Source organism: Balearica regulorum, chromosome 7 (genome assembly GCF_011004875.1).
Source record: "Balearica regulorum gibbericeps isolate bBalReg1 chromosome 7, bBalReg1.pri, whole genome shotgun sequence".
Classification (NCBI taxonomy): domain Eukaryota; kingdom Metazoa; phylum Chordata; class Aves; order Gruiformes; family Gruidae; genus Balearica; species Balearica regulorum.
Window position 1 is genome coordinate 27,670,037 of NC_046190.1, and position 22,187 is coordinate 27,692,223.

General features: G+C 40.2%; 1 protein-coding gene across 3 annotated transcripts in view; it reads left to right on the forward strand.

Moving 5' to 3' along the window:
- Positions 1 to 21,556, forward strand: part of ANXA11 (annexin A11) — a 28,281-nt gene extending 6,725 nt beyond the window's left edge. For 2 of the 3 annotated variants that reach the window (XM_075758656.1, XM_075758657.1), the window contains 14 exons: positions 6,243 to 6,303; positions 7,486 to 7,598; positions 8,977 to 9,354; positions 9,885 to 9,972; positions 10,359 to 10,453; positions 10,903 to 11,016; positions 12,160 to 12,250; positions 12,369 to 12,448; positions 12,585 to 12,641; positions 13,514 to 13,607; positions 14,358 to 14,453; positions 17,030 to 17,088; positions 18,666 to 18,788; positions 20,829 to 21,556. In XM_075758656.1, coding sequence (XP_075614771.1) covers positions 6,252 to 6,303; positions 7,486 to 7,598; positions 8,977 to 9,354; positions 9,885 to 9,972; positions 10,359 to 10,453; positions 10,903 to 11,016; positions 12,160 to 12,250; positions 12,369 to 12,448; positions 12,585 to 12,641; positions 13,514 to 13,607; positions 14,358 to 14,453; positions 17,030 to 17,088; positions 18,666 to 18,788; positions 20,829 to 20,888 — 1,500 coding nt within the window. In that variant the 5' untranslated portion in view covers positions 6,243 to 6,251 and the 3' untranslated portion in view covers positions 20,889 to 21,556. Of the gene's footprint in view, positions 1 to 4,189; positions 4,315 to 6,242; positions 6,304 to 7,485; positions 7,599 to 8,976; positions 9,355 to 9,884; positions 9,973 to 10,358; positions 10,454 to 10,902; positions 11,017 to 12,159; positions 12,251 to 12,368; positions 12,449 to 12,584; positions 12,642 to 13,513; positions 13,608 to 14,357; positions 14,454 to 17,029; positions 17,089 to 18,665; positions 18,789 to 20,828 lie in introns of all 3 variants that reach the window. The other variant, XM_075758658.1, reaches the window with a different exon arrangement.
- The last annotated feature ends 631 nt before the right edge of the window (positions 21,557 to 22,187 follow it).

Consider the following 22,187-nt stretch of genomic DNA (forward strand, 5'->3'; position numbering starts at 1 on the left):
GGGTGAGAAGTTCTGTGTAAAAGAGGTTTCCTGAGTTTGGCTGGCATGAACTCAGCTACGTTAAGCCTTGTTGGAAGGCGAACCCTTTCTATTAAATTAGTTTTTCCGTAGTGAACGGAAAGCCAGCCAGGGAGGTGCGTACACAGAAGGCTTAATGGAAAACCAAACTGCAGGGCTTTTTATCTGTCAGGATGAAGAACATTACACCTGGAATAGGAGAGAACAACTTCTATGCTGCAGTGCGTAAGTGAAAGATAAATCTTGCTCAGGCTGATAAACTGGTAACATGGCAGTTAGCTAGTATGATGCTGACTGTGGCTCGTCCTTGTCTTGCAAAAACACAGTGGAGGATGCCTCAGTTCACCTCTGATGAAATTCTGCAGCATATTTTAAGGTGATAAATTCTGCTCTGCTGGTTTCATAATCGGGGCTTAGTCTTGGAGCAGGTTCTGCTTTCTGCACAGAGGAGTTCTGTAATTTATAGCTTTAGGCAGCCTTTTGTACTACATCCTGGTAATTAACCTGGAGGAGGAGGAGAGGCCAAGGGTTTAACTTCACTTGCTGTTCCCTGGGAAACGGGCATAATTAAACAAATTATTTTGGACAAATATAGATCATGATCTTTTTATACTTTTTTGCCCTCAAATTATTGGACCTTGGCATAGCTGGAGCCTGAACAGCAGCCACTAAATAAATTCCAGGAATGGGCACAAATGCTGTTGCTGAGCTTATTTCTATTGCACCTTGAAACAGAAGTTTTCTGGCTGCCTTAATATTGTATTCTTTACTTCTGCCACCATTGTGTAATATGTATTTTTGTTATAAATATCTCCAGTTCTCGTTGTATTCTGCTGTGCTGGGGCTTAGGGGAGTGTATTTTCAAGATTCCCATTGAAAGTATATTATGGATTTAATCTCTTATGAACAGTACTGTTCCCTCTTAGCTTTGCCAAAGCAGCAGGAAAATGCTCGAGAGCATGAGCGGTTGATGGCCTACGCTGTGAAGCGAGATAGCGCTGTCTGCTGCAGGAGTAAAACCTCAGATCTTTATTTAGGGTTTTGGGGTGGACCTCTGCTGGGAATGGGGAGAGGACCTTAACAGTATTTGTTCTGTATGGTTTGATTGTTTGGATTTTTTTCCTCCTCTTATTGCACTGCTACTTTTATGGCTGAGCAAACACAGACCTTGCTGTTCCTGTGTCCTCCCACACAGTATTTGTATAGCAGGGTGGACTTTGGCATCTTCTGTTCCCTGGCCTATGTTGCCATTTTGTTGTCAGCAGATAAGTGCTGCTCATCGCTTAAAATTTGTGTGTGGATGTAGTGGAAGAAATCTGGGAAGATGGGCTTAGAAGATGAAATGGAGAGAAGGTTGTGGGAATGGTTGGAAAAGTTAATTTAGAGGCGTAAATATTTGCTAAGTTAGAGAAATGGCCAACAGAGACTCGATGAAGTACAGAAAAGCTGGTGATCAGGGAAGTTTTTGAATGTGAGAAGTCAGTGTGTTTGTGGATCTAGTTTGCCTGGAATCCTACCAGTACGGGAAAAATTCCCCTTGGAAAAGTCCTGCATAAATGCAGTGTTTGAAAGAAGCAAGTGGAATGTTTTTATATATAGTAACATTTTTTTCAGCTTGGTAATGAAGTTAGCCATTATTTCTCAACCTCAGCTTCAATTGCCAAAAGGCTCTCTTAATTATTTTGAATCTGAAAGGAACATTCTATGTGAGATTAAAAACAAATAACCCCACTAAGAAAAACAAGGACTATCCCATTGCTCCCTACTCTCCAACGCAAAAAAAATCCTAGGCCTTTTTGCCTTTAATTTGTACCTAAATCTTTATTGAAAGGTATCTTATATTTTTTTAGTGTCCTGTCGTTATTTTATTTACCTTGTGAAGCTAAAAATAAATAAATATATGGTTGCACATAGGGGGGAAAAAATACAACAATTTATTTCAATGCTGCATAATCCGTATATCAACAATGTACACTTTGACTAATAAGCATTATGCATGGAATCTGGATTGTGGTGGCTTTTTGAGTGACTTGAGTAATAATGATTCTTTTTTATTTTAGTACCATAGCTATGTTTTCTTATGTAAATCTAATTAATGATGTAGCAAGGCTCTGAAGTGCTAGGCTGCCTTCTCTTGATTTTTTTTTTAATTTTAATTTTTACTTTTGCTGACCGACCTCCCTCCCACGCACCCACAGCTGCCCAGAGGCAGTGGTGGAGCAGAGCGGGCAGCGGCTGGGGGGCTCCCCTGCCACCACGTACGCTGTCCCAACACGTGCCTGGGGCCTGGCAGCTCCCTGCAGCAGTCACGCACGCCCCTGTACGGGCTGTTAGGAGCGTGGTGAAGCGCCAGAGGAAGTTACCTGCTGTGGTGGGTTGACCCTGGCTGAGGGCCAGGTGCCCACCAGAGCCGCTCTATCACTCCTCTCTTTCATTAGACAGGGGAGAAATGGTACAATGGAAAAAAAACTTACGGGTCAAGATAAGGACAGGGAGAGATCATTCTCTAATTATCATCACGAGCAAAACAGACCGAACTTAGAGAGGGAATTCATCTTATTTATTACTAAGCAAAACAGAGTAGAGGAATGAGAAATAAAACCAAATCTTAAAAACACCTCCCCCCACCCCTCCCATCTTCCCGGGCCCAACTTCACTCCCGGCTTCAACCTCCGCCCCCCCCAGCGGCACAGGGGGACGGGGAGTGGGGGTTACGGTCAGTTCCTCACGCGGTGTTTCTGCTGCTTCTTCATCCTCGGGGGAGGACTCCTCTCATTGTTCCCACGCTGGAGCGTGGGGTCCCTCTCACGGGAGACAGTCCTTCATGGCCTTCTCCAACACGAGTCTCTCCCACGGGGTGCAGACCTTCAGGAGCAAACTGCTCCAGCGTGGGTCCCCCATGGGGTCACAAGTCCTGCCAGCAAACCTGCTCTGGCGTGGGCTCCTCTCTCCACGGATCCACAGGTCCTGCCAGGAGCTTGCTCCAGCATGGGCTTCCCACGGGGCCACAGCCTCCTTCAGGTGTCTCCACCTGCTCCGGCACGGGGTCCTCCACGGGCTGCAGGTGGAATCTCTACACCCCCTCATCCTCCCTCCATGGGCTGCAGGGGGACAGCCTGCTTCACCATGGTCTTCACCACGGGCTGCAGGGGAATCTTGCTCCAGCGCCTGGAGCACCTCCTCCCCCTCCTTCTTCACTGACCTTGGTGTCTGCAGATATTCTTACATCTTCCCACTCCTCTCTCTGGCTGCAAAAGCGCTCTCTAACTGTTTTTCTCTTTCTTAAATATGTTATCACAGAGGCGCTGATTGGCTTGGCCTTGGCCAGCGGCGGGTCCGTCTTGGAGCCGGCTGGCATTGGCTCTATCAGACACAGGAGAAGCTTCTAGCAGCTTCTCACAGAAGCCACCCCTGTAGCCCCCCTGCTACCAAAACCTTGCCACGCAAAACCAACACACCTGCTCTTTTGGCAGCGGAGGAGGAGAAAACGTGTTTTGCTTTTCAGCTCTCATCTGAAATGTTGAGGTTCTGCTTTTTGGCCTCATGGGCTTGGGGTGTTGACATTCCTTGTATGGGTAACAGCAGGCATTGCCTTCAGCAGTTATGACTCCCTCGGGGTAGCAATGTGTTGCAAGTGCTCTTTGGATGAGTTTTATAACCTGAAATTGCATCTACTTTATTGAAATGTTCAGCTTTATCAAGTTCTGTAAAGTTGCAGTGAAGTGCAGTGGCATTTTGATGATGTTGAGACTGGAACATTGTCTCTCTAGAGCACTGAAAAAGACCCCACGCAGCTGCTGCCATACCTTTATGCTCTTTATTTAGCATCAGTGAATATTCAAAAGTAAAAATCCATTATTTTGCTGAACTGCAGGGGTGACCATGAGACACCTTTTTCCAAGACTTAACTTCTAGCTTTAAAAAGGGACATAGGTAGGAACCAAATCTTAACATAGGGTATGCCTTGGGCACAGCTGGAAGAATACACTTGACCTCCCTGACGACTGCTGTGTGTGGAGTTTGTGCTCCCATGTGTATATTGCACGCTAATTGTATGCCGGATTTGGTGCTGTAGGTCTTATGCACTGTGTTTGCACGTGAAATGAAAAGTTACATAGAGCTTAGTCATTAGAGAAGTGCTTGTATAATCAAAAGCCTGTTGCCTTTTCAGCTGTAGGAGCCTTGATACTTAAGTTATTCCAAAACTCCTAGACAGCACTGCAGTGAAAGATCTTATTGGAAACCAAGGCTAAAGGCAATGTGGGAAGAACATTACCATGTTATGGGGAGCATCTTGTAAGCATCTGATACAATGTAAAAAATTTCTGTGAGCCTTTACCCTTCAGATGTAATCTGGTTATGAACGGTATCATGTTAGTTAGTCCATAGTCTGTTCTTACAATTGAATACGCAGAATTGGACCATGGTGGTTGTGGGTAGCTTCGACTTCCCTGGACCTTTCTTGAGGTTTAAATCTAGCCATGTGTGATTGACAGTTTATTCACTTAAGGCCTGATTCTATAAAATGTCACCAGGTTTCCCAGCTGTGTGTCCTGCTTGGTCTCCTCATGTGTGGAGCTGGGTGAATTGTTAACTCTGTTACACCCATCAGAAAAGGTGGTAATGGTGGGGTAATGGTTATACTGCTGGCTGACCCCATCTCGCACTTCTGTTGGTAGAGGGTTGGAGAATGATCAATAGGCACAGATGGAAGGGCAGTACTTAAATTTGCCTGCATGGAAATAAGATTTTTTTTCCAGTTAAAGGCATCCCTTGTAGATTTACTGGTAAACAGGCTTTTCCTAATGCTAAGAATCTGTGTTCACTTATTCGTTGAGTCTGTTAAACATTTTACACAATGGAGTGGAGATAGCGTAGGGCTATAACTTTTAGTCAGCTCTGTTTGTTGCAATTTTATAGAATCATAGAATGGTTTGGGTTGGAAGGGACCTTAAAGATCTTCTAGTTCCCACCCCCCTGCCGTGGGCAGGGACATCCTCCACTAGACCACGCTGCCCAAAGCCTCATCCAGCCTGGCCTTTTTGCTTGTTAATTTATCTCTATTTAAATGAGTAAATGCAGCATCAAGTCCAAAGAATTTTTAAATAAATTGAAGATTTCCTAATTGCATTTTCCTTTTCAAAAAAACAAAACAAATAACAAACTGTTTCTCCATTCCACTGTTGCTATGCAAAAGAGCCGTGCAAACCAGAAAGGGAAGTTAGCATGATTATGCAAAACAAAACCAGCACACACACACCCCCAACCCAAACCCAGAACAAAACTCCATAGCTGAAATCCAAAACATGGCAAAATAAGCCACGTGCAAAAGGCAGTGCTTTAGGGGAAAGCGGGGGAAAAGAAAGGAAGGGCCTACTGTTTGCACAGCAGGTCAAAAATAGACTGGGAAGTGTTACTTAAAAATAACCTTGAAAAAGTTAAGAGTGTGGATATTTTCTTCATCTAGAACGAGCTCCTTGAATTACTTTTACCATTCTTCCTCATAGTTGTTCTGTTTAAGGCTTTCCGTATTCTGGAAACTAATTTTCATTTTGTCTTTCATTTAGCTGTCCTTCCCTTCTGACCTCCACTTCTGGTTTGGACAGCTAATGCCTTTGTGCACTTCTGTGCTGACAGATGCACTATCAACTCTGAAAGATCCAATTTGTTCTAATGATCTTATCCTTTCAGTAAACCCTTCATATTTTATAGCAACGCTGTAAGCATGAAGTGTGTCCTTTCTGCTTGCTTACTCTGACCCTGCACTTTTGCAGACATTTGCATTGAAATGCCTTCCAACACTTCTCATACAATTATTCGCTTGAAAATGCGGTTTGTTTGTCAGATGATTTTCTACTCTTGATTAATAAGAGTGTTCTGTATAAGTTGCAAACTTCTGGAGACTTTAATAGTGCAATAAAGTACGCATTTTCAAGTATACATCCTTAACAACCTAATAGACAAAATGAGCAGTAAGTAGTAACTGAAATGAATAAGAAAAGTAGTCTGAGGAGTGACTGGACAACTGCTTAGATATCTGAACGTGTTTACTGGTCCAGCAAAAAGGAAATGGGAAGAGATTTCCTAGGGAAAAGCCTGTGCAACTTGTGCAGTTTATGTCTAAATTTTGGTAACTGGCTGCTGCAAACATGTTGCCTGTTAATTTTATGTAGTGTAATTAGTGAAACATTACAGAAAATAACTGTACCACGCATACTTTTCAGATCTTTGCAATGAGTTATCCTGGCTATCCCCCAGCGGGTGGATATCCACCAGCAGCCCCAGGTAAGTTGTTTAGATGAAGTAAACATTAAATGGCAGTGGTGGTCCTTTCTGGAGTGGAAAGGTGGCGTGGATGAAGAACAAGACTGCAGAGGGTTTTCTTGACTCACTCAAATTTTCTGTGCTCTCTTGTTAAGTCCTATTTTTATCTTGGCTGGGGATTCTGATTTATATAATGTGGGTGCTCTACCATGTGCTCATGTAAGGTCCATTTTCATTCATCTTGAATGAAGCACACAGCACTAGGAGGTGGTCATAATTTGACCAAAATCAATAAATGTCAAGGAACAGTGTCCTGTCAGTACTGAGTCTTGAAGGGAGCTGGTGAGAAAAATGAGTATGGGGAGGAATCAGTCACACAATTTAAAACTATATCCCACAAAAAAATTAGGGCTTTAATTGTGACATTATCCTTAATTCACTGTCCTTAGGCAGATGGTTGTAGAGGGCTATTGAAAAGGATATCGATTATAATAACACAAAGCTGATAAAATGTGTAACTACTGCCTGGTATCAGGGTGAACTTTATAGTTGTTGGTAATGAACTTCACAGTTGTTAGTACTATTGGTAGAAAGAGAGGACTCGAATCATATGAGTGTGGTGACATGTGGAGTTCGGCAAGCTAACTTGGGAAGGGGAAGCAGTGTATAGTGAGAAGCCAAACTAGCCTGGGAGGATAAATCTTGTTTCTTAGCAGAATATTCCGGCTGCGTTAGACTGCTGTGTGGACAAGATTGTACTGCTGTGTGCAGCCATGTTTTGCGACTTGGGTATTTGTGAATGTATTGTTGTGCTCTGTAGACATCTCTCAAATTAGCAGCCTATAAGAAATTAATAATATCTTCCTACTGGAACACCCAGACAACTTGGTAGTTTAAGAGAAGCTACTCTCTAGTCAAAATACGGTGTTTACAGGATTTAGTCTTGAGTGTTAACCTTCAAATATGTTTAGAGTTGTTTTAAATGAGAACTTATAGATCCAATGATAACTAATGTGATTAGAAATATCCAGTGAAGCTTCTCTTTATATCACAATTGCACTGCTACCCTGCACCTCGTCAGTTGATTATCCTTCTCCCAAACTACTAGTGTTGAACAGACATTACATTAGAAATGTAAAGTAGTAAGGAATAAGTTTAAAAAGGTGCCGTTTCTTGTTTCAGCACAGCTGTGTTTGATTTCAGGTAGCAGTCCTTGGGGTGGTGCTGCCTATCCACCTTCAAATCCACCTCCAATTGGTCTAGAAAACGTAGCTGGCTATGCTAATCAGTTCAATCCCAACTACATGGCTGGAATGGTGAGTTTGCTTTCATTTAATGTGTTTTACTTGGACTTTCTTAAGTACAAAGATGTGTTTCTGGCATTACCACTGAGTTTATCACTTGAGTTCTGGGCCTTTTATGTCTAGTCTGTTTAGGTGTTGAACATTCAATATCTTCTATTGAAGAAAACAGTTACTGCAAGCTATTCCTTATTTTAGGAAAAGAGACTGCTAGTTAAATTTTGATTTAAGAGCCTAACTTCAAAAGTCGTGGACGTAAAAGTAATATAACATGGCTTTTGCTGTGCAGAGCAATAGTGCAAGAGACGATTAACACTGAGTATCCACTGCTGATAGATTTACATTGACACACACAGTCCAGATTTTGCCTTTGACCTGGATTTTGACCAGTCTGAATAAGGAATAAAGTTGTGCAATTTTGAGGTATCAATGACCCCTTCCTGAAAAGAATATGGGATCAGCTGTCTCTTACAAGCACTGGTGTTCAACAGATGTCAGTAAAACCCTTTTACATTGAAGAAAATGCAGACATTTCCAATGTGACTTTTCTTTTTTTTTGCATAGAGTTAGAAGTGAGTGGCACTTCTGACAACTTAGTCTTCAGAAATCTGTTATGCTGCCTAACGAATGCACAGTTTGTAGGAGGGCATTTGCATTATAGATGCTTTTCTGAGGCAATGATTAAATGAGGTGATTTGGCAGCCAGCAGTCAAAATGAGCAACAAACTATCTAGGGTGCACATAGCAATATGCACAACAACTAGCTTCAGAGAACGCTGCAGCTGTCAAATGTCAGTTCTTCTGGTTCCTCTGTAGAAGAGGGTCTGAGTGTGTCACGTGGGAAGATGATGCTGCATGTGGAGTGGAGTATCTTTGTGGCAGTTTCTGCAGATGTCTTTGCAAATGTAGTCCAGGAACTCTTGCTAGTTGTAAACTACTAATGCATCTAGTGCATCGTACAACAGCTCATAGTAAATTCCTGCACTCAGATGATGCTGTGGTCATGTAAGGCAGCCATGGACAGAGAAGGGATAAGCATAGTTTTGTGTTTCTGGGATTAATTGCCATAAGTTTTAGAGCATGAACTGTGTGGCTATTGGCGTTCTTCCGTGCGAGTGGTGTGTAATGCTGGATGCAATGGCAGATATGTGTCTGTTGATTCTGCTTCTTGATGTATGGCAGCTGATGATTCCAGTAAAGCAAGAGTCAACCGAATACAGGGGGTTTTCTGTCTTGCTTGCTAGTAAGACATGATTATTGTAAAGTTCTTTTGCAGATGCAGAACTACCTATCTGTGTTGGTGGGGAGGGAAGTTGTATGGCGTTAAGCGCATTATTGAAACTCAACCATTTGTACACCTTCCTGTCTCTTGCTTTATTGGCTGTCATTGCAGGCATCCAACCTGGCAGGAACATTTGGAGGGACAAACATACCACAAGGCATGTATCCTTCCACACCTGGGGGTTATCCTCCAATCCCTCCAGGTGGCTTTGGGCAACCTGCATCAGGACAACAGCCCTCTTACGGAGGGTATCCTCCCCCTGGAGGAAATCCACCATCGGGAATGCCAGCTTACCCAGGATACCCAGGCGGCCCTGTGCCAGGCCAGCCCACACCACCACCTGGTCAGCAGCCTATGAACTATCCAGGACAACCACCAGCAACTTACCCAGGGCAGCAGCCCATGCCGAATTATCCACCAGGCCCAGCTGTGAATCCGTCTATGCCCTCCTACCCAGGAACTACAGGGCCTGTGGTCTCTCCTGTAACAGTAAGAGCATTCAGTGTTTTTGTTTTGAGATGTGACTGTGCATGTGTTCCTCTACGTTTTCATTGGGTATATAAGTGTTCAATTTTAGGCTCGGTTTAAAGAAAGTCATGAAAAGAATTTTGACTAGAGAGAGATGGATCCTTTCCAAATGCAAGCAATATAGGTTCATATGATTTGAAACAAATGCTGGTTTACCACATTATCCAAGAAGAAAGATTTGATGTGAATTCAAATATTATGAAATTTGCCTTTCCTAACTTAACAAAGTATTGCCAGTTGTATATACAGTTTCATCAAACTGTAATTAATTGGACAGCAGATTTAATATCAGTGAACCTTAGTGACCTTGCATTTTCTCATAATTTGGGTATAGAAATGAACAAATTGTTTCAGGTGGGGTTTTTTTGATTTTTAGATGTTACTTTTCTAACAAAAAAGAAAATGGTAGCAGTGGTTATCTTTTCTAAGTAGTAAAACACAGTCTTTCACTGATTAATGCTAATATGCAACTCAACTTGGTCTGATTTTAGCATGGAAACCGAGGCACAATCACCGATGCACCGGGATTTGACCCTCTGAAGGATGCAGAAGTCTTAAGGAAGGCCATGAAGGGATTCGGTGAGCAGTCTATAGATTTATATTTCAGTTAAAACTAGAGTTGCAGCTTTTATGCAGCAATGCCTTTCTCCATTGTTACATGTGTACTCAGTGGGCTAGTTCACATGTCGTTGCCCTTGGTTATCAGAAGAATTAGTGGAAGTGCAGGTAGGCATAAACAACATCATGAGTGTGGTATTTGGGTTGGGTTGGGGTTTTTTGTGTTCTTACTGTATTTGTGATTGGGAATGGAGCTTGAAGTTCTGTAGTCATATGCAAGAGGAGATACTGTAGATGGATTAAAGGCGTACGTATCCTTTGAATGGGTTTAGAAGAGAGAGGATCAAATGGGAACAGAAAGCTGAGTCTTCGCGTGCTTATTCTGTGGTGTCTGTGTGCATGTACAGGAACTGATGAGCAGGCGATTATCGATTGTCTTGGAAGTCGTTCAAACAAACAAAGGCAGCAGATCATCCTGTCCTTCAAAACAGCTTATGGAAAGGTAAATACATCATGAGAACAGAAGGAAGAAGAAATAGGAGCCTATGTTCCTTCACTAAGAATCAGAAGACTTAGTGTTTGGAAAAAAAGATTGGAAGTTGCTTAAGAGGAGGATGGTTCCCAAGTCACAACCTGTTCAGGGTTCTGCTTTTACTCAATCTTGATTTCTTCATGCAGTGTTTCAGATAAAACATATAAAGCAGTTTCTCTGCTAAATGGTTACTTTGACTCTTTGGTCTGTGCAGTCTATTTCATTGGGCATTAATTACCTAGATACACATGTTACATTATGCTGGTTTTAGTGTTGTTAAGTGGAATAGCTTCACTTTGAAGAGAAATTATTGATGCTTACGCACAAAGAATTCTAATTAAACTGCACAGTTTTGGTGCTTATATTTGTCAGTTTTGATCTTTATGCATTTTTTTTTCTTTGTTTTTACTTCTCATTAGGATTTGATCAAGGATCTCAAGTCTGAGCTATCAGGTAACTTTGAGAGGACAATCTTAGCAATGATGAAGACACCTGTCATGTTTGATGCTTATGAAATCAAGGAAGCTATAAAGGTTTGTGTAGGAGATAAAAATTTATAAGATAGAGGAAATATTTGAGCTGATAAAATTTTTGTTAGTCATTTAAAAACTTGAACTTACATGACCTCCTCTCCGTCCAGATACTCAACCCACTGTTTGACTGATGTGTACCCCATTTCTTGGAGGTATATGATAGTAAAATTGAGAAATGTTATTCCCCTAGGTTAAAGGTAAAGACTATTTAATAGGTTTTTGTGTTGTAACAAAAATATATTAATAAATACACCAAAAAAAAAGGCAGAAACTGAGTTCTAACAGTCTCTGAGGTTCATTTATTACATAGTCTTGAGTAAGCCACTGAGGCAGTTCTCTTCTAAGCCAGTCAGTGCATGGATCGCGTTTGTTTCTGGGTTTTTGCTTTGAGCTGTGATGGAACTGATTATATAAACCCACTTAATTTAGAGTTTCTAGTGACTTTACACTCAGTGCTCAAGAATAGTTCAGAAAACTAGGTTCATGAAGATTTTGGGTAGGGTGTACCTTCTTTTAATCTTTTCCCCCACCAAAAAGTGTATTTTCCTAGCCCATGCTAAACCTTTTCTAAAATACTGTGGAAGTATTGTATACTTTCACTTTAAAGCAATCAGACTATTTTATAAACACGTAGTTTTTTAAAATAAAAACTGATCAAACATTTGTATTTCAAGACAATGTTTAAATTAAGGTGAAATAAATATTTCCATTACTGAGTCAGTACGTATATTACACGTTCTTTGCCTGCAATTTTAAAGTAGCTAGGAGGAAGAATAATATTAGCTGTATTGTAATTGTAACTGCTATTTATTAGTGAAAGTTACATATTATAATTAACAATTTCATCTTTAACGGTAGAAAAAATTGATTCTTAAAATGTCTAAAATCTGGTGTGAAGGATGGCACTTTAAAATGAAATTCTGTCTTCATAGTTATTTTAGTTATGTGTTCAATTTGTATCTTTAATACGTATCTCTGTCTTGAAAACATTATAAGTAGCATTTAAACTACTTTGACTTCTATGACAAGATTATATGCTGAATTGTATTTTGTTATACAATTTTATTACATTTCTTTTATACTAGGCTGTAGAAGTAAGATGAGAATCTGAAGAGTGTGTTTTCTCCTTATGCTTTGTTTCAGGGCGTTGGCACAGATGAAAACTGTCTCATTGAAATCTTAGCTTCTCGCAGTAATCAGCATATTCAGGAACTCAACAGGGTCTATAAAGCAGGTTAGCTTTGTTACGGTTCCATCAAAATTGTCTTCCTTTTCTTCCTTAATCACTGACTGACAATATGAATTTATGAAATGAGCAAGGTTGTATGTGATGGACTGTGTCTCTCTTCCAGAATTTAAGAAAACTCTGGAGGAAGCAATAAAAAGTGACACATCTGGACACTTTCAGAGGCTTTTAATTTCACTTTCTCAGGTACTTGCACGCTGAGATTTTGGAGCTTGGATTTTGTGTGTATGTTTGTAGTTTTTTAAAACAAACAAACAAAACCCCAAAAGCAGACAAACAAAACCTCCACCAGTAACACATTTGTACCTTCAAATTCTTTCAGGGAAACAGAGATGAAAGCACAACTGTTGACATGTCTCTTGTCCAAAAAGATGTGCAGGTCAGTAGAAATTCTTCCATCATATCTAAGTATAGTCAACTCAACAGGCTGGAATTTGACTGTGTGGTTTCTGCTTACTCTTAGTTTTGGACACCTTATGACTTTTCCTGATGTAGTGCTTATGTTTCACGGGATGGAATTGATACGAAAAGCCCTGACAGAGCATTACAGCCATGTAACTCCATTACAGAGATGAAGCTCTTGGGAATAGAGTCCATAGGGGGTTTTTTTGTCTCTTATTCTGTCAGCTGTCTGGCTTTTCCAGGTGTTGGGTGACTCCACCATCCTGCTTATTAAGGGAATGCTCCAAAGAGATTTGAGGTGATACGTAGGTGGATTAAATTTTAATCTACTCAACACCTGGATTTTGGCAGCAAATAGGGCACTTAGGGCAAGAGTTAACTAGGTCCATTATGTTTTTGTGTGTGTTCCATTTCACCACATAGCAAAGAGAAAACCCTGGATCGTTTTAGCCCACTATCATATAAATAGTAATATAATTAGCTTTCCACATAGTATACCTTAGCAAAAAGGCATGAATGTCCCAGAACATACCTAGAGAGCCAAACGTAAGCCCTGTTAGGAAGAACAGTTTTCAGGTACTTCTAAAACAATTTTCCCCCCTTTAGTAATCTGGAGCTTTTGTGTTTGAGCACTTATGCATCAGTAAGCTAGGAAGACTGCAAGCATAGCAGATTGTAGGAAGCTTAGAACTAGTTGCTGTTTGTTTCTTGCTCCTATTTTCCAGCAGTACATAGACGAAGAAATAAGTATAAAAGGAGGAGAGGCTGTAAGGAAGCAGATTTGTAACTCAGATTTTCAGCCTGACTGCTTTTCTGAGTACTGAAGTGTGAATTCCTTTCTGTGTTTAGGAGCTATATGCAGCTGGAGAGAACCGTCTAGGAACCGATGAATCCAAATTCAATGCCATTCTGTGTGCAAGAAGCAGGGCCCACCTTCAAGCAGGTAATGGTGTCCTCTACATAAACAGTAACTTGATTCTGTTGTATGTAATGATAAAAATGTACAACACTGCTCTGTGCCTGAATTTCCGCCCTCTGTAAAACGAGTGTAACGATACCTCAATGAAAAGCAGAGTGAATTCTGCTGAGGGAAAGGGCATACAGGAGCTGCGTGTTATGATCACCTTTCTTAAATATCAGAGCAGGCAGAGGTCATACTTGTTCAAATGTTTCTCTGATGAAACAATTGAAAAACTAGAATTGTTGCAATTTTGCATACTTGTGTGTGCACAAGACATTTGCAATCCTTCCCTTCCCCTTTTACTTTCTGGTGATTTGGTGTTACATCAGTCTATAGTGGGCGGAAGTGTTTTACTAACTACATGGAACTTGTGCAGTGTGCTCCATATGGAGAGGAAAGGGATGGGTGTGTATGTGAGAACCTGAATGTTTTCTTAATTTTATTGACACCAAAGCTTTCCTAGAAGAATTTTCACTATTTCCCTTACAGTGGTTTCTTGGCTTAGCCCTTTAAAAATAAGGACAGAACTAGACAAGCTAGAAGGAGCATGATGACATATAAATGGGACAATATGGTTAATAACATAATATTAGTCTTTGAGATGTTAAAACTTGTGTGAGTATACTGTAATATCAAATTGAGAAGTGCGATTGAAATGAGGCCATCCAGCGTGCACCAGTGCCACCTCTTTTTGTGAGGCTGACTCCTGAAATCTTTCTCTTCCATTAACAGTTTTCAGCGAGTACCAGAGGATGTGCAACCGGGACATTGAAAAAAGCATATGTCGTGAAATGTCTGGAGACCTGGAAAAGGGCATGCTGGCAGTAGGTATGTGTTGTCTTAGCAAGTTCATTCCTGGTATTCCACTGCAACTGACTGAGATGGTGGCATCTGGGACTCCAGCTAAGGATGATGTTCTTAGTTAATAATTCCAGTTTTCTGCTTTTTATGTTGAGCTTTCTGTGAAGTCACTTGTGGTTAGTAAAGCAGGGAACTTAATTCACCTCAAAATGACAGATGAAGCTTTTGCTTCAGGCAGCTGCAGAATTTAAATTTCACATGTTAAAATGGAGAGAGAATTATTAACTCTACTTGGCATTGTTTTAAGAAGTGATAAGAACTTGTACCAACCACTGAGTCAGTGAGGATGGAATATTTGGCACAGCTTTGGAAATCAAGCAAAATACAGGCATTAAACCTCTAATTAGTTATCTCAACCTGTTTTTAGTAGAAAGAAAACTTAAATTTGATTACGAAGGGATTATTTTTTCCACGTTTCCTGTGGTTACAGCTTTGCTAAGTCTTTAAGTGCCTCCAGTACTTCTGAAGAATAAAGATTCTTACCTCAATTCTAGTATTGTCCGTTTGGAGATAGTCATTAGTTTCTATGAGGTTGGGACAAGACCTCAAATTGTGCAGTAGTTCTATTTGGAATGTTTTGTTCTAGATAAAATTGTCAGCCTCTTTATCTCTGTTGTCTTTTGTCTCTCATCTGTTAGACAAGACTGCTTCTTTACATCTCCATTTCTTTTTCTGTTTATTACTGTGAATTTACTCTGGTATCTAGAGCTGCCACTTTAAAAGTGTTGTTCCTTGGTTTTTAATATGGTAGTACTAGAAAAGTGATGTAACAAAAAAAACCCCAGAAAAACTCCTACTGAAATAAATAGGAAAATGTACTTTGCATCACTTGGAAACAAGATGGGAAAGGACATTTGGCTCAGCTGCAACAGCTTTTTTTTTTTTATGGAAGTTTCTAACAAAATCTTGCAAAATAGGTATCAATTTTAAAAGCCTCATTTTTTCACTCCTGTCCTGTGCATAGGTGAACTATGTAACTATCGTTCTTAGTCTTCTTGGCCAAGCTGTCACTATGGTGGCCTTGTAATGACTGAAATGGGGTCCAGCTCTGTTGATGTGATACATTTCCAGGATTCAGAATTTGTCACTTCAAATAGTATTGCTAGAAAGCCAAACTTGGGGAAAAGAAATATTTCCCAGTGTTTGTAGAAAAAGATTGCCTCGGTAAAGAAACTATACTGTCAGAGTTTGGAAATCCTTTGATTTCATGGAGCTTTGCTGTCACTTGACAGGTCTCCATGTAGATACAGATTCAGAATTGGGACTGTAGCTTGCAAATAAGTCAGCAGCCTTTTGAACAAGAATTGTCTTAAATATTCACTGAATAACTCCTTTATTGAATAGATTTTGGGTTGGTGTTTTTTATTTATATATGTGTATATATATGTATATACATACATATATATATCAGTCAGTGGTGCTAGCGTTATTTGTTCTGTGAACCTTATTTTCAGGAAAAAAAATTTCTAATTGAAAATATTTAATTTTGCTTTCTTTAAAGCTTTCTGGATTGTACAACTGGTAACTTATAATAACATCTTCAAACATCTTAAAGTGCAAGTGTGTTGTTTTAGCTAAATATAGTGATGAAGAAACATGCATTTCATTCATCATTTGTTTTTGAATTGTATTATACATATCATTGACAATTGTGTGTGATGAACTGCTATCTCTCATCTACATTTTCCTATTCAGAAAAGTACTTCTTCCTGTATAGAATGTGTGTTGCTGTGACATACGTATTTAGGTTTACTCCTTTTGTTCTGATTTTATGTGATTGCTTTTGATACCTTTTTGTGCAGTAAAATATAAGTCAGGTGTGGTTTGTGTTCTGTGTAGTTTGACACAGATTGCATGATTGTTTACTTGTATGTATGGTTTTTAATGCTGATGAGTGATGAGGGATTCTTTCGTTATCCTGATTAACATGACAGTAATTTGATTTAGATTTTGCTCTTTCAGATTTCTAATGAACTGTGCTAATTAAATATAAAATCCAGTCATTACTAAATGATCATATCAAGAATTTTTCAGGAGTCCTGGTGAACTTTGTGGCCAAAAAAAAAAAGTGTAACTAAAGTAAGGGTGAAGCTTCTATCACAGGTGGCTTCCCAACTTGTATTAGGGTGGGACTTCAGTTTGTCATACCTTGCAGATGCATGGCCTAAAAATTCTTAAGTTAGGAAAAAGTCAGGAGCACCACTAAGTATGTGTTTCTTCAAGCCTTCTGCCCCCTACTTACCCCTCTTTTCTTCTCATAAGCAAGAGTCTGGTCGTTAGACTTTAAAGATTCATTATGGCTGCTTCATGCTTGATGGTTTCTAGTGACTGAAAAGTTTGCTTTGAGCCATGAAGTGTAGTAGGTTCTTTATTGCAGTTCCTGTTTGGATTAAAAAATCACTTCAGCGACTAACTGAAGGGGTGGAAACTGCCTTGTATCAAGTATATCTTTATGTAAAAACATAGGGTCAGCTCAAAAAATGACTCTGAGTTCTGACTGAGGATGAATACCTGATTTCTTTAATACTGTTTCTTTTTTGCAGTTAAGTGCCTGAAGAACACGCCGGCTTTTTTTGCAGAGAGATTGCAGAAAGCTATGAAGGTAGGTGCCTGTGACACAATACAGAAACTTACAGTGTTTTGATGTGGGTTTGTTGTTGGTTTTTTTTGTACAGCTCATTGGAATGAATTGTTCAGCTGAAGGTATTGTGTTTTTCAGTAGGCTACCAAAATGCAGTCGTCATTATGCAAGGAAAATTAGCTGGAAAAACCTAGCTAATTTGATCCGCTTAGAGATGCATACAACCCTACCTTAAGCAAAGGAAGTCTTCACTTGGTATAACACAGATGTGCTTAAGACTCATTGAAATTTTAGGCTCAGTTTTAGGGAGTTTTTAATGTTTTCATAAATGGCTTGGATGTAGGACTAGAAGGTGGTGTGAGCAAGTTTGCGGATGACACCAAATTGGGAGGAGCTGTTGATTCCGTCAAGGGTGGAGAGGCCTTGCAGAGAGATCTGGACAGATGGGAGAACTGGGCAATCACCAACCTCATGAGGTTTAACAAGGGCAAGTGCCAGATTCTGCACCTGAGAAGGGGCAACCCTGGCTATACATACAGGCTGGGCGATGAGATGCTGGAGACCAGCCATGCTGAAAGGGACTTGGGGGTCTTGGTCGACAGCAAGTTGAACATGAGTCAACAGTGTGCCCAGGCTGCCAGGAAGGCCAACCGTACCCTGGGGTGCTTCAAGCACGGCATTGCTAGCCGGTCTAGGGAAGTGATTGTCCCACTCTACACTGCGCTGGTGTGGCCTCACCTCGAGTACTGCGTGCAGTTTTGGGCGCCACAGTACAAAAAGGACATAAAACTATTGGAGAGTGTCCAAAGGAGGGCAACAAAGATGGTGAAGGGTCTAGAGGGGAAGACATATGAAGAGAGGCTGAAGTCCCTTGGTTTGTTTAGCCTAGAGAAGGGGAGACTGAGGGGAGACCTCATTGAGGCCTACAACTTCCTCACGAGGGGGAGCGAAGGGGCAGGCGCTGATCTCCTCCCTCTGGTGACCAGTGATAGAACCCGAGGGAATGGAATGAAGCTATGACAGGGGAGGTTTAGGTTGGATATCAGGAAAAGGCTCTTCACTGAGAGGGTGGTCGGGCACTGGAACAGGGTCCCCAGGGAAGCGGTCACAGCACCGAGCTTGTCTGAGTTCAAGAAGCGTCTGGATAACGCTCTCAGTCATGTGCTCTGATTCGGCTGGTTCTGTGTGGAGCCAGGAGTTGGACTCGATGATCCTTATGGGTCCCTTCCAACTCAGGACATTCTATGATTTTATTAAAAAAAAAAAAGATGTCTTTTAAGAAGGGAGATCAAGCTGAAGTAACTAAATAGGCCATTAAACTCACCAAACTTTCCTGATCCCCTGTCCCTCTGACAACCCTCCCCCCCTTTTTTTTTCCTAACTGTTCTTTTACAGAGAAATGACTGTTGTTGTCCTACCAGTAAATTTAATTTATTAAAGCATGATAGGCCAAATTTTGTTCAAGCTTATTGATGTTAATGGGGTTATGCTGGTAAATGGTCGGCGGTTGAGGGGTAATGATTTATTTTACTAGTGCTGTATCATCCAGCATTTCCACACGTTATTAATACATTGTATTGTTGTTTTGTTTGATTCAGGGAGCGGGAACGAAAGACAGAACTCTGATTCGAATCATGGTATCACGCAGCGAGGTTGACCTGCTGGACATACGTGCAGAATACAAGCGGATGTATGGCAGATCCCTCTACACAGATATCACTGTAAGACTTGAAGATTTTATCTTCCCTGCTGTGACATCCTTTCTGCTTTCAGTTGCCATGTCATCCTTTCATGACATGGATCCTTACTTAGCAGAAGCTTTTTCCAAGTGTCTAACTGTGGAGTGAAGATGTGCTTCTACTACAGTAGTTATATACCCTGCAACCACCAATGTGTGAGTAAAAAACAGTGAGACATTGGTGGAAAAGCTGGCTGTCATATTTTTTTTCTTTTTTTGTCTTTTTTCGTCTTTTTTTGTCCTTTTTTCGTCTTTTTTTGTCCTTTTTTCGTCTTTTTTTGTCCTTTTTTCGTCCCCTCCTTTTGATCTAGCATTAAAATAATTTTACTGTTCAGAAACCTGTTTAATGGGCTGAACAACTAACGGTTGGACTTGATGATCTTAAAGGTCTTTTCCAACCAGAACAATTCTATGATTTTAAAACTTGGTTTCAGTAAATAGGAGGCATGCATGTGCACAGTTACGTGCATGTCAACTCTACTTCTTATGTTCTTATGTCCTTGGAAAGAAAGTTCTTAATTATTTTTTTTTTTTTTTTGGTTTGTTCTTTTCAGCACATATGTGTATTGTGCTTTACACCTGCACAGGATTTATCCTGATCTTTGAGGTGTGTCTTTGTCACTAATGTAATAATTTTGATCTGGACAAAACAGTTTTCAGTCATACCTGAAGATGAAGGACGAGATAGATGCAGTAGCTGAAACTGTTCTGTGAAAAGGCTTGGCAAGCCTCATCAACCAGAACTAGTTAATGAGCAGCTCCCAGGGAACTCATAAGAGCACCAGGCAAAACTCGGCTAGCAAGGCCTTTTGTGATTAATTGCTGCTGTTCATGAAATCTTTTCATCTTTTCAGTGCATGTTTGTGTGTGCATCCATACTGACTTTCACTGCCCACAACATGAGAGAGATGTTTTCTAATTGTGGAAAAAAAACCCCCTTAGATCCTTTGATATCAGGGCATTGTTTTTAATGTTTGAACATAATAAAGAGTAAACTTTTACTTGCTGCCCCTGGAAAAATGTCCACGTTGACTGCAAGGAAAAAGACTTCTGCATTAGTTTTTCCATATTTTCATACCTTTTGCTGGAAGACAGCTTTTCTGTAAGAGGTATTTTATTCAACTGTTCCCAGGTAAGTAGTTGAACCAGTATACCAAATTTGGTTTGCTAAAGAAATATATTCTCTACGGACACTTTCGGTTCCAATTATGGAAGGAGCAATTTTTACTGCTGTCCTGGATTTGGCTGCAATAGGGTTAATTTTTCCCCTAGTAGCTGGTATAATGCTGTGTTTTGGATTTAGTATGAGAATAATGTTGATAACACACTGATATTTTGGTTGTTGCTAAGTAGTGCTTACTTAGTCAAGGAATTTTCAGCTTCTCATGCCCTGCCAGCGAGAAAGCTGGAGGTGCACTAAAAACTGGGAGGGAGTACAGCCAGAACAGCTGACCCAAACTGGCCAAAGGGATGTTCTATACCATATGACATCATGCTCAGCGTATAAACTGGGGCAGGGGAGGGAGTTGGCCGGGGGAGTATGGGTGCTGCACAGGGACTGGCTGGGCATCAGTTGGCAGGTGGTGAGCAATTGTTTTTCGTTTGTATCACTTGTTTTTCTTGGGTTTTATTTCTCTCTCTTTTTGTTATTTTCCTTTTCATTACAAGTTGTCATTATTTTATTTCAATTATTAAACTGTTTTTATCTCAACTTATGAATTTACTCACTTTTACCCTTCCGATTCTCTCCCCCATCCCACCAGGGGGCAAGGGGGAGTGAGCAAGCAGCTGTGTAGTGCTTAGTTGCCAGCTGGGGTTAAACCATGATAACTGTGTACTTCTATTAGAGTGATTTCTAATTATTACTTTTTTTTTTTTTTTTTTTGAGGTTAACATCTGCTTTCTTTCAGCCCTGGCTTCATATGTTTTGGCTGTTAATGTCATGTTTAGAATGCTTACACCTCTTTTTCCTCTATTTCAAAGCACAAGTCTTCAACTTTTCTTTTTCTGGATTTCTTTCCAGGGTGATACCTCAGGAGATTACCGGAAAATCCTACTCAAGTTGTGTGGTGGAAATGACTAAATGGAGCATTGAGCTTTTCTTAGAAAAGCTGCTATTTTCATGTTTTTGCTTTAAAGCATCATTTTTCTCCAGAAGTAAATATGTAATGACCTGTTTCCCCTAAAGCAATTAAAATTTTAAAGATAATATTGCATATATCTAGAGTTCAAAAATAGTAGGTAATAAATGCCAAAAAAATATAAATATCAAGCTTATGTGCCATCTGCTCAGGATTCTATGTAGTACTCTCAGCAATCCATGAATGACAGGTCATTATTTCTTTTCTGCTTATATTATGCTGAAATAATGTTTGTTTTGTGGAACAAAAATCACAGTTGTATGATTTAAGATTTTGTTTTTGTATAAACATTACGTGACATATTAATGCAAGTTTTTTGTTGTATGCAGAGTTGGTTTCATGCTGTCCTGCTCCCTGATATGTGGACAGAACAGTCTTGAGTTTTTGTGTCTAGTTAAGACTATCTTAAAGAAGTTTTGTCAAGTTCTGTTTTCTTTCCTTGATTGTTTTTAAGGAAGATGCGTTCCACATTTCTCACTAGGGCGACTGTCACAAGGCAGTAGTAACATTGACGGTAGTAAAGATTCTATAGTTAATATTTTAAGGTTTTGGATTGTGCCTTAAATACATGTATGTAAGAAGAGATTATGAAATTAAAGCTATCTTCTAACTCTTTGCAGATTATGCTTTTTTGGTGTTCGTGTAGATTTACATGTGAGTGATGACTCAGTTTATTATGTAATCTAGTTTTTCCATAGAAGTTCTCTGCTTGAATCAACAGAATTATTCAGAAATGGTTGTGTGGGCAAGAGTTTGAGACTTGTGTGCTCTTGATGAGCACTTGTTTGTACTTGATATGTGTAATTTGTAGTTATTTCTCAGTATTTTCATTTTGCATGTTGTAATTTCTCTGGCTCTTGGAACTCTGAATTTTTATTCTCTGCTGGCATTCTCTTCAGCTTGTCATTCTCAATGTAGAAACAAGTAAAGGAAAAAAATACAAGGAAAGGAAGAGGGTTTGGAGCTAGGACAGTGAAAATAGACTGCTTGTTAATCAAGAATGTGCAAACTCCTGCTCTTATTTCACGCATGCTCTCTCCATTCTGTGAAGGTCAGGCAGGTCCTTTTTCCTAGAAGAAGTTGTGTTGCTGTTTGTCATGGAAGAAAATGAGGGTCGATGTTGGAGTTAATTCTGGGTTGCATTGCCACTATGGCAAGGGAGAAGAGGGTAAAGATGTCAGAATAAGGTGGCTGTGCATCCAAATGACAAATGCTGACTAGTCCCAGTTCTGACTAGGATG